This window comes from Amyelois transitella, chromosome W (assembly GCF_032362555.1).
Source record: "Amyelois transitella isolate CPQ chromosome W, ilAmyTran1.1, whole genome shotgun sequence".
In the NCBI taxonomy this organism is placed as follows: domain Eukaryota; kingdom Metazoa; phylum Arthropoda; class Insecta; order Lepidoptera; family Pyralidae; genus Amyelois; species Amyelois transitella.
Genome location: NC_083536.1, coordinates 10,405,271 through 10,418,431, shown reverse-complemented (window position 1 = coordinate 10,418,431; position 13,161 = coordinate 10,405,271). Strand labels below are relative to the sequence as shown.

Below are 13,161 nucleotides of genomic sequence, written 5' to 3'. Positions count from 1 at the left end.
AGCCAATAATTGCATTCGTTTCATATTTGGTTTACGAAAATATGACCATGTCTCCTCTTTTCGTTCTCAGCTTGGTTGGCTGCCTATTCCTCTTCGTCGCAAAGCTAGAATCCTATCCATGCTGTATACAATTCTCAACGACCCTTGCGTTCCAGATTATCTTAAATCGAAGTTCCCACTTTTAAGCGCTGCCCACGCTCGATCTCTTCGCTCTTCTGAAAACCTTCTTCTGGCCACTGCTGCTCACCGCCTGGGATTCATGTCGAATTCATTCCAAGTGCAAGCCATTAGATTATGGAATTCTCTTCCTGAATCTATTCGGAAGGCGCCTAATAGATTTGCATTCAGGGAGCAAGTCCATGATCTTCTTTTTGACCAGTAGATTTCCTTAAACTTTACACAATCATCCAATGTATGTAGTATACTACTCTGTCAAGAAAGTAGCAGGAAAAGATCAATAATACACAAACTGTTTGTTATTCATCCAAATTTATTTTATCACCTTCAAAATATGCTCCTTTAGAAACGATACACTTACGCCAACGAATAATCCAATCATCAAAACATTTTTTAAACGCTGTTTCCGGAATTGAGGTCAGTTCTCGCCGCGAATTCTCTTTTATGTCTTCTACCGATTGAAAACGGGTGCCACGAAGTGGTAATTTGAGTTTAGGAAAAAGAAAAAAGTCGGCTGGAGCCATATCTGGTGAATATGGTGGTTGCTCGATGGTATTTGTTGAGTGTTTGGTTAAAAATTCGTTCACAATGATGGCCTTGTGCGAAGGTGCATTATCATGGTGCAAAATCCAAGAATTTTCTTTCCACAAATCTGGCCTTTTTCGTCGGATTTGCTCTCTTAAACGCCGCATAACACTCAAATAATATTCCTTATTTACCGTTTGACCTTCCGGCAAGAATTCCGAGTGCACAACACCGCGATAGTCAAAGAAAACAGTCAACATGACTTTGACTTTTGAACGACTTTGGCGTGGTTTTTTCGGTTTCGGTTCAGTTGGAAGGCGCCACTCCGAAGCTTGTTGACTAGTTTGCATGTCAAACTCGTAAACCCTCGTCTCGTCACCAGTAACAATGCGTTTCATGAATGTTGGGTCGGAATTGACTCGTTCTAGCATGTCCTCAGCGACTCTCATGCGATTGAGTTTTTGAAAAAAATTCAGGTCTTTTGGGACTAGCCGAGCGGCAACATGTTTCATACCCAAATTATTAGTTAAAATGGTACGGATCGACTCGTGAGATACAGAAAGTTCGGTGGCTATCTCTCTCAAAGTTGAATGAGGATTTTCAGTCACTATTTCCTTCACTTTTGCAATGTTAACTTCAGTTGCAGACGTTGATGGCCTACCAGAGCGAGGCAAATCTTCCATCACATCTCGACCGCTTTTGAACGCTTTGTACCACTCATAAGCACGAGTTTTTGATAAAGTCGATTCACCGTAAGCCTTCTGTAACATTTTCAGTGACTCCGAACACGATATTCCATTGGCAATGCAAAATTTAAGACAAACTCTTTGTTCGATGTTTTTATCCATTATGAAATTAGCAATACACACTAGATATGATATAACTAAAAATAGCACTGTATTTAATGTAAACAACAGATGCAACTCAAACTCCGCGCCAAAATGGAAAACAGTTGTGCCAATCTAACAACAACAAAAAAAACTAAAATTTGAATTTGGAACCATAAATAAATAATCCATTCCCGATACTTTTCTGACTGAATGTATGTATGTTTATTTTATATGGAGTATATATATGTATGTATATAAAGTCATACTTATGTTTGTATATATTATATGCAAGTGTATTAAGTAACCTATTATTATTCATATTTATATAATTTTCTATTTTACAGTTATCGCACTACCCGTACATCCATCTCAGTTTGGTCCAAAGGTTCGACTGGCAGAGAATGCCTTGTGGCATTAAGTCCACCTGTTGTACATTTTACGTGCATGAAGTCTAAATAAATAAATAAAATAATTTTCATAGCTAGTGTTTTCTCTTAACTTTGTTATCTTCGCAGCTAGTCCCTTGCATTGTTGTGTACTAAATATTTTTATACATCTACTTTGTCTATTTGATTGTTCCTTTTCATTCTTGGATGCGTTATTGTTTATCTCCTGTACTAGTGTATCAGAGTTAGAGTTAGATGCCGACATTATTGGTGACCCTCAAGTCTGATTAGTCTGAATTGCTTTTTCTTTGTATAATGAGTTTAATGAGTTCAATTTAGTTGGTGATTCCGAGTAGGCGAAATTAATACGTCTCTTCGTGAGGCTACTCATTTTTCGGGTTGAATTAGAGATAGATTAATTTTTAGTTCCTGAGCATATATGTGTTAGCTCTTTGATTTTGAAAGTTTTTGTTTTTATGATATTTTGTAGTCTACCATTTTCTAATGATAGTTTCTCAATTTCAGTATTTGCACTTTGAAGTTGAGTAGTGAGTAATTCTATGGTAGTTTTGAGCTCGTCTATTTCATCTTTATTTATTGTTGACAAATCCGGCATACTATTCACACGCATTGACGAATATGACAAAGGTGATGAATCACATGAATCGGTATTTGGTAAGGATTCATAAGATTTTCTTATTTTTCTGTATTTATTTCTTAATGTAATGTTTTCGGATTACATATTGTTTGCACGTGCAATCGTATTGTGTTTATTTATTTTTATATATCTGATAAGTGGCGTCCTCTGTTAGATGTGACAGGACGTTGTGTATAATATTGACTTTTTAGTTTCGTATTTTCAGTACAGATGGCGGTAGCTTATTAGCGCCATCTGTGGCTGATAAGCAACAACTTTATGTAAATACGTTACTATAAAAATTTAAAATTAAACACATTTCTTCTATTGTTTTTCAAATTCATGTATTGTTTTCTTGTGTAGAATTTGTCACTGATATTACGTATGTAAATGTTTCTTAATAGGTTTTGAATTACTCACAGTTTTTATTATATTACTGACCATTCAGTTATCTTCTTATTTAGCTTGAATAACTTACACTTTACAATTGCACTTTTACATTTATATTTATTTGATAATCAGACAAATTAAAAGACGTTTTACAATTTTTATAATTAAATTTCACGGAGCTCAATGTTTTCGTGGCGCCACCTAGTGAAAGCTCAGAGTCAGCTTCAGAGTCAGTTTAAGAACAAAATTCAAAATTGAGGCCACATAATTATTTCATATTAATATATATGAAATAATTATGTGACAACATAATGCATGACAAACAAACATGAACATGAACATTGGTACCACACCCAGCCAAGCAAAGCCTGACCCAGTCTAGCTGGATACACCAGGGGGCACAAATTTTATAGGGAGTGACACGCTCAGGGATGGGAGAGGAAGGCCGACCAGCCGCAACCAGTCGACCGACTTTACAGCCTATAGCCAATATAGGAATTGAGGAAGACGGGTATTGCGAGGAGCGCGGAGGAGAGCGTTGATGTGTTGCGTCTTTCCTTCGTTCTTATTTTCTAATTCTTCCTTTAATGGTTCGTTGTCAGTTTCATTTATTTCGTAAGAATGTCATGATGCTGTGATGAATTTTGTTATTTGTCGCGATGTCTGCCCATTCTGAAGAATTTGAAGTGTAAGATTTCATAAGGCCTTCGTAATAAATTATGTAGGAATATTATCCCCCGAAAAGGATAAATGATAATTATTTAAGTGCCCTAAAAAGGTAAAATTTAAATCACACTAACCACATTCATTTATGATTTTACAGAATTGAAATTATAATAAAAGCTTGTCGTGATAATTTCAATTTCTAAATTCAATCTCAAAAATTTCATCTGACTGAAGGAGTCTTGTTTGGACATCGGACGAACACGGTCGTGTCCAGCATAATAGACTGCCACATCTGTTGGCCACTTGCAGTGCCGGTTGCAATTAGGCTGCTTTGGCGGGAAATTACAAACCTTATAATATTCTATAAAGGCTTGCATAAACTGTATTGTTGTATTGTGATGTGTGAGATTAGTTATATGAGCGTTCGTGTTGCAGAAAACCTGGTGAGATCTTTCCTTTTTTCATTGGCTTTCGTCGTACAAAGCGGCCAAAAAACAAGCGTTAGATGTTAACAATATCTAAAACTTATCTGTAACCGCACAAAGCAAATGAATAATATCACCACTTGATATCGGATATAAGTAATTCTACTCAAGGACGTATAAGAAATATTTTTTCTAAACTATTTTTTATATGCTTCTATTATTCTATCTCGAAGACACTTGAGTCATTTTCAAAATAGATGTACCGTAACACAATATAAACACAAAAGAACAGTCCGATTTTGTTACACAAAAGATAAACTGTTCCACAAAGGAATTTGTAAGGGTCCGTACATAGGTATAATTATGTGGTTGGAAAAAAAGCATCAAAATAATTATCTGATCTTTATTAAAAAAAAAGGTACACATACCATCCATCCATAGCCAAATCACTTACAAAACATTTTTTTTTATCTGACAAAAGATTTAAGCGAAAATAATGTTCATGAACATAAAAAGTCAAATAACTTTGTTTAAATGAAAGTAAATTATTAAAATAAAACAAAAGTCAAACTTAAAAAACTTTGTCCAAACGAGAATAAACAATATCTTATTAAAATTAATAAAAAGTCAAATAACTTTGCTTTGTTTAAATGAAAGTAAATTATTAAAATAAAACAAAAGTCAAACTTAAAAAACTTTGTCCAAAAGAAAGTAAACAATATCTTATTAAAATAAATCAAAAGTCAAACTTAAAAAACTTTGTCCAAAAGAAAGTAAACAATATCTTATTACGAGGGTGGTTTGAAAAGTTCTCGGCCTAACCTAGATTTGAGGGTAGAAAAAAAATAAGAATATACTCATTCGATAGATTGATTCTTTATTTACACTTGTGTTAAATTTCATTGTGATAGGTTGTGTGATTATTTTTTTACGATTTTTTGTTTGAGCTAATCTGACTCTCTACCGGAAAAATGAAAAAAACCGAAGTAAGAGCCGTGATTAAATATTTCGTCAAAAAAATATGACACCTAGCCAAATTAAGGAAGTCATGGATAACACTTTAGGTGAATCTGCGCCTTCGTATTCGACGATAAAAAAGTGGGTAGCTTTATTTAAACAAGGCAGAGAAAGCGTCGAAGATGACCCTAGGAGCGGAAGGCCTTCAACGTCCACCACGCCAGAAATGATCGATAAAATCCATAAATGGTTTTAGACGACCGCAGATTAAAAGTACGAGAGATAAGTGACACTATAGGGATCTCAACCGAGCGGGTATTTAATATTTTAACCAATGAACTTGGAATGAAAAAGGTTTCGGCAAGATGAGTGCCGCGTTTGCTGACCGCCGAACAAACACTCAACAGAGTTGAAATTTCAAGTGAGATTCTGGCCTTGTTTAGGTCAAATACCGCCGATATTTTGAGAAGATTTGTTACCACCGATGAAACTTGGATACATCATTATATTCCTGAAACAAAAGAACAATCAAAACAGTGGAAACATAGAGGTTCTCCGCCTCCAAAGAAGGCCAAGGCGATAAAGTCTGCAGGAAAAGTTCTGGCATCCGTGTTTTGGGATTACAAGGGAATAATTTTTATTGACTACCTTCTGAAAGGACAAACTATTACAGGCCCATACTATGCTAACCTGTTGGATAAATTATCAGAAAAAATCCGTGAAAAAGGCCCGGGATTGGCGAAAAAAAAAATCCTTTTTCATCAGGATAATGCACCAGTGCACAAGTCAGTTGTTGCAATGGCTAAACTCCATGAACTGCGTTTTGTAGTATTGAACCATCACCATTATTCACCGGATTTAGCACCATCGGACTATTATTTGTTCCCTAATTTGAAAAAACACCTGGCTGGAAAGAAATTTTCCACAAATGAAGAGGTCATAGCTGAGGCGGAACGTTTTTTCGACGAGTTGGAAGAATCGGCCTATAAGAGTGGCATAGAAGCCCTAGAATATAGATTAAATAAGTGTATTGAGACAAGAGGGGATTATGTTAAAAAACAAAAATATTTTTTTGTTTATTTATCTTTGTTTTCTTAGACGGGCCGAGAATTTTTCAAACAACCCTCGTAAAATAAATCAAAAGTTAAACTTATAAAACTTTGACTGAACATAATATTTGTGCATATCAAAAATTTAAATTAAGTATTAAAAGTCTTAATCAAAATAAATGCGATCACTGTCTTCTGATAACATATAGTAATTTGAAACTGAACTTAAATGGACATTTTTTACAATATTTGCAGCCGGGAGTGTATCTCTGTCAATTTTTTTTGGGGGTACGAATTTAAGCTGAGGTTTTTTTACAGTTTTTAAGAAAAATATTGTATACTTTATTTCAGGTCTGAGTTCGACGTTTTCAATAAATCCTATATAATATGTCCATCCCTTTTTTTCATAATATCTAACCAACACACTATCATTTTTATTGTAGTTTATAAAATTTTCTAATTCTTGTACTTTGGTTTCTTTTTCAGTTTTAGTTATATTTTCAGTCTCATTGTCTCTTTTAGCATAGTCTTTATTTTCTGATTCAGTCTCATTTTCTCTTCTTTTATCCTTGTTCGAGTAGTATTTTTCTGATTGTTTTTCTTCTATCACTACTTTTCCCTCTTCTATATTTTCTGATTCAGTCTCATTTTCTCTTCTTTTATCCTTGTTCAAATAGTATTTTTCTGGTTGTTTTTCTTCTATCACTACTTTTCCCTCTTCTATTATGGTCTCTTCAGTATCATCACTTTTTAGTTCTACTTCCGTACCTATTGTGGCCCCTTCTATTTCTGCCTTCTTTTCTTTTATCGCATTAGCATTATTAGTAATATTGTCATCTGCTGCATTTTCCATATCTTTTAACACTTTCTTATTTTCTTCGGCTGCACTCTCATTTCTAATATCTTGGAATCTTGATTGAATATTTGTGTTTGTTCCGAAACTTGTAGCTAGTTGATGTTTTATAGAAATGTCTATTTTGTCGACGTTATTAAGCCTAAATGGGCCGTAATTTTTTAAATCGAAATATCTGACATTTTCTGGAGTATTTCTTATATCAGATAAGAGGGTAATTTTCTTATTACTACTCTTAATTAGGTTTGTTGTCTTACTTTCTTCTAAAATATTTTCTTTGTCACCTGTTTTACTGTTTTCTGACTTGCACTCTTCTTCAACCTTCCAATCACTATCTTCGGATTCAGCATAAGTTATATCAGAATCAACGCTTGTATCACTGTCTGCTCTTGCTAATCGTTTCTTTTTTGTAATGCGTCTTCTTTTGATTGTCGTTCTTTCCGTTTCCGTTATATTTCTATTATATTTTCTCTTCTTATTCTTAATAATCAAGTTATGCTCTTTTAAGTCAAAACAATCACATAATGCTTCTTTACAGAAACAAGCCAGTTTTCTATATTTTATTGTATCGTCCTGGTCTGTTGTAATCACTTGATGTATAGTCATTGTGTTTGGAACAGGGATCAATTCTCTTGTACCAAATTCTTGTTTTACAGTTTGTATATTTTCTTCCGATATGTAAAAGAAAGCAATTTTCGACTGACCCTTTATTAGAGTGTCGTAGGCAGTTTGTGCATTGATAATGTCTTCACCGTGTGCAACTTTTTTGTCTAATGTCCGTTTTACTGCACCGCCTATCCCATCTGCTGCCCCTTTGCCGTGGGCAGATTCAAAGAATGACCAAGTAGAATTTTCAAAACCCATTTTTTTAATCATAATTGAATGTAGATAAAAATTGCCTTTCTGGCGATACTGGGTGGTGGGCCCATCGGAAAAAAAGTGTATTGTAGTCACATTCGTTATAATTTTTTTTATCTGTTCTAAAATAGGTGTCAGATGAGCCCAAATAGCTGAGGGTTCGTGATTATTTGAAGGTGAAATAGTGCAAAATGATTTTTCTTGTAAGCCCAGCTCGTTTTTGTAATAAATGACTCCAGTATGTAATGTAAACTGTTGTTTAGAACCGGCAAAATGTGTTGCTTGTACCTCTTCATTTAATTTGCAAAGATAATTTTCAGAGAAATGCACTGATTTTCAGTTAGTGTTTCTTTACATCTTTTATACATTTGGTATGCATGATAAATGTTGAAAAAGTGTTTTTTGAATATGAGAAGTTGTTCCGAAAATGTCTGTATCAAAGTTTCTAACGTACCTTGTACCATTTCTTTAGAAGTCTTCTTTGTAGTCTTGGTTTCAGTTTCCTGGTCAGTACTTTTTATTTTAGTGTATTCATGTTTCTTTGTAACCCAGCTGTACCAAAACACAGTCATATCTTTATTTTTTTGTGACTCATCAAATGAAATAATCTTATCTTTACATCTATCGCATTCATTATACATACACTTCTCATTGAACTTGTCACATACAATTTCTGAAACCAACTGTTCCAAATCGTCTGTTTCAAGAAGTCCGAGTATTTTTAGTTTCTGCGCTAGAAATGACAAATTTGCATGTTTGACACATGCACATGTGTTTCTTTGGGAACTCTTAGGATCCAAAATATAAAACGGCTTGTATCTGGTGAAAGTTGTATATGAAACCGAACCACCTTCCTCTTTATACTTTTTATGTAATTTATCTAGTGAATCTAGTAGATATCTTCTTTGTTTTTTATTTTTCTTACATGTTATAGTCTCTTTTTTTCCTGCTGTAATTCTGCTGTTATCGTCCCTTTCTAAAAATAATTGTATCTCGTTCATCCTTCTCCTTTTCTTCTGAAGTTGTGTTTGTCTTTGTCTGAGTCTACCTTTTAATCCGAAGCAAGAATGGCCGAGTTTAGTCTTTAATTTGTACTTTCTTACTAATTCGTTGTCAACCACATTCTTTAAAACCTTTTTCTCGGGTTTTTTTTCTGCTTTATTGTACTGATTATTCAACGATTCTTTCAAAACATATCCTTCAAGTATCACCTTTTTTACTTTTTTTTTCTCTGGAGTAGGTATATTTGGCACTGTTTCTTCCAAAAATTTTTCTGTTTTTGAACATGGTGTTGTTGCTTCTTTATTTTTTGTAGTGATATTTTTGTCTAAATTTTCGCAAAACTGTAAGTCCTCTTCTAATTTGTCTATGGATTTTTTTAAATTTTCAATTTTTACTTTGTAGCGAGATATAGCTCTTCTTTGTTTTTTTATAACTCTAGCCATCTTTTGAACTTTGTCTTTTAATACTGAATTTTCTTTTGATAAAATATATCGAACTTTACGTTTTTCTTTTTGAGTCGTTTCAGCAGTGTTGGTTGGTTTGCTAGTGGATGGTTCACCATTTCTTTTCTGCTTTTGCTCTCGCCATTTTTTTCGTTTTTCATTCTGCAAATAATCTGAAAATTGGTTAATCGGTTTATATTTTCTCTTGGTCCTCTCAGCATTCTCTTTTTTCAATTTTTCTAATTTATCGGGATTTTCGCGTTTTAATTTTTCTCTGTATTTTTTTTGGCGTTCGGCTGGAGTCATCGGAGGCATTTTTCGGTACCTATAGAGCAAACACACCAATACTTATCATTTTTTTTTAAATTAAAATACTATAGTTGAACAAAAAAAATGTCATAAATATCTGAAAGGATAATTAATAATATTTACCAAAGATACCTAATACCTACTCAAAATAAAATTGATCAAGCAGCATAATAAATAGGCAACCATACCTATTTTTAAAAAATATTTTATAATTTTACTTATTCAAGATATTACAAAGTGCAGATATAGATACACCCTTATCCTTTGTGTAACGTTACACATGTTACACAAAAGATTGTGTAACGCTTGAACGTCACACAAAAGAACAATTTCCAGTGGTGTCAACATAACCTTCAAAAAATTTATAAAGAAAAATCTTACTAATATAATTGTTTCATAGTTTTATTCTTATTGTACAAAACCAAACAACATAATTCAAAAAGATTTTTGCGGAATTTACTATTTACTTACCAGAAAAGTCCACGTTAAACAAGAGAATTTTTTGTTGACAAATCTCGAGCACACCATGATTCTTAACCTCAAAGTGAAATGACCGGCCGCACTGTCATTTGGTCAAGTTGGTAGTACCGTACAGTATTGCCATACTAAAATTTATTATGAGTGCGTTCAAAATCAATTAAATAGCCATAATATTTCAGTTACACATAAGAATTACACAAAAGAAATAAATTGGAGACATTTAATTAAAAACCAATAAATCGCCTATGCATTATCTTTTACTAATAACAATCGGTTTTGCGTAAAACAATATTTTCACCTATTCTACTATGAGCTAAATACAATTAGATTTAAAACATAAAATACCAAATTATTAGTTTGAATTAGAGGGAGTGTGTGGGCGACAAAAAAATATTGTATGAAAGGCATTAAATTACGTCTTAATTTTATTACTAATTTAGAAATTATTTATAAATCTAGTGTTATAAAAGTGATAAACGTTTAAATAATAGTTATAAGAAGCACATAAAATAGAATTAATCATATAAATCCAACATTAAAATAGTAAATATTCAAGGAGACAGATTTTGTTTAGTGTATGTACAACTATTTTGCAAATGACTCATATATATATTATGGATTGCCAATTTTAAAAAGATTTATGTACAGAGTGTACTGAAATTTTGATTAAAGTTCAAATTAAACTACAATTAATTACGAGGTTCCTGTGCCAAGCTCGAGCCAGATGTTTTTATCATTAAGGTAATCATCAGTCCTATAATAAGCCTTCCCACAAAGTACTTTCTTTACATACTCTTTGAATTTTCGGTTGGGCATATCAAGAACAGACTCCGGCAACCTATTATAAAATCGTATACAGTTCCCCATAAATGATTTACTGACTTTGCTAAGCCTATGAAACGGCATGACTAATTTATGTTTATTACGTAAATTTCTATCAGTTGTGGCACTAACTTTTTGAAAAAAAGAGGTATTTTTCCTAACATACATTATAAGATCAAAAATGTACTGGGACGCTACTGTAGGTATGTTTATTTTCTTAAAGAGTTGTCTTAACGAGTCTCTTGGTCCTAAGCCGTAAATTGCACGAACGGCCCTTTTCTAATAAAAGTAAAATAATAATTAATCTGCTGCATGGATCCTTTACATAAATTCAAAACCAACGTTCGCCCCGAAGCGAATGGAAACATGACATACCCTACATAGTATATAATCTGGAATATGATGATAAAACAAATGAAATAAAGAACCACTACTTAGAAAAACAAAAAAGATAAAGACGTATCAAAATAGTTAGGTATAATCCTAGCAAAACGCGACAGAAAACACAAAAAGGCGGGCCGCGTCAATCTCACCGATAACCTCAGATTATAATAGTGCAAAGACAATGCAATAGAACAGAACCACGTCACAAAAATACGGCCTCTATTGCCGAGCTGAAACTAGAAGATATAACAAACTCTCATAATATTGTATAAAAGTATTGGGAGCCATGCCCCAAGCTTACGAAGTAAGCAAAAGTAGCGTGAGCTGAAGAAAATCAACACATAAAAATCAATTATGATCTGGAGGAAATACGACATATTAGAATTAAAATTGAGTGTTGAAGAAAATGTTGGAAAAATGGAGTATTGAAATCAGTACTAAGAATTGGAGAAGTCATATTGGATCAACGCTACAATCTATGATCTGGAGGAAATACTGAAAACCGATGTATTGGAACAAATGCTGCAAACTTCAGAAAACATGACTTACTAAAATCAATGCCGCGAATCTGAAAAAACACGACGTATTAGAATCAAGGTATGAATTCGAGAAAACATGATGTATTGGAATTAATGCTGCGAACTGATGTAAGTCATATCGGAATCAATACCGCGAACCTGAGTAAATACGACGTATTGGAATTAAGACTGCGAATGTGAGAATTCATCATATATTGTTATTAATGCTACGAACTAATAGAGGTCAAATTAGAATCAATTCTGCGAAACTGAGGAAACATGACGTATTGGAAATAATGCTGCGAACTGATAAGAGGTCATATTGGAATCAACGTTGCAAACCTAAGGAAACAGGACTTATTGGAATTAATGTTGCGAACTGATAAGAGGTCATATTGGAATCAATGCTGCGAATCTGAGGAAACATGACTTATTGGAATTAATGCTGCGAACTGATAAGAGGTCATATTGGAATCAATGCTGCGAACCTGAGGAAACGCAACGTATTGGAATCAAAGGATTGAATCCGAAGAAACACGGAATCTGGAACTGATGGAAATTATATTGGAGGCAATGCCGCAAATCTGAGGAAACATGATGTATTGGAATCAAGACTGCAAATTCGAGAAAACATTATGTATAAGAGTTAATGCTGCAAACTGACGGATATCATATTGGAATTAACGCTGCTTATTAAAGATAACACGACGTATAGAATCACTGCTAAGAACCTGAGGAAACATGGGCATTGGAGGCTAAAATGAGATCTGGAAAATACGGCAAGCGAATATACGGACGATATAGAAACTAGGGCGGTGACGGTGAACTAGAGGAAATAAAATCGGAATCAATACTAACTGGAGAAACACGACGCATAGGGTCTAATGCTGCTACGGAAGTGACACGACAAGAAGAGACAAGCAACACGACACTTTAGAAACAACACTACAAGCTGAACGAAACATGAGACATCAATACCTCAAACTGGAAGAACTCATATCGGAAACAACGCGGCCAACTGGAGAGAAAGCCACAAGTTAACGGCAAATTTGGATGACAAGAATAAAGGCTTGAAGATGGCGCAGGAACTGACTTGGCGAGTGCAGATCTGAAACAGCCAACCGACCAGCCACACAACCATCAAAACGGGGATAATATTCCTACATAATTCTGTACGAAGGCCTTATTTGATCCTACATTACAAATTCTTCAGAATGGGCAGACATCGCGACAAATAACAAACCTCATCACAGCAACATGATATTCCTACGAAATATATGAAACTGGTAACGAACCATTAAAAGAAGAATTAGAAAATAAGAAAGAAGGAAAGACGCAACACATCAACGCTCTCCTCCGTCGCAATACCCGTCTTTCTCATTTCCTATATTGGCTATAGGCTGTATAGTCGGTCGATTGTGGTCGACTGGTTGCGGCTGGTCGGCCTTCC

At 34.0% G+C, this 13,161-nt stretch overlaps 1 protein-coding gene across 1 annotated transcript; it reads right to left on the bottom strand.

Moving 5' to 3' along the window:
- Positions 1–6,166: 6,166 nt before the first annotated feature.
- Positions 6,167–10,565, bottom strand: LOC106132896 (myb-like protein X). Its single transcript, XM_013332467.2, has 2 exons — positions 9,979–10,565; positions 6,167–9,523 (listed from the first exon to the last, which is right to left on the bottom strand). Exon 2 carries the CDS (start codon positions 7,769–7,771, stop codon positions 6,209–6,211), a length of 1,563 nt encoding a protein of 520 aa, XP_013187921.2. The 5' UTR covers positions 7,772–9,523; positions 9,979–10,565; the 3' UTR covers positions 6,167–6,208.
- Positions 10,566–13,161: the final 2,596 nt, after the last annotated feature.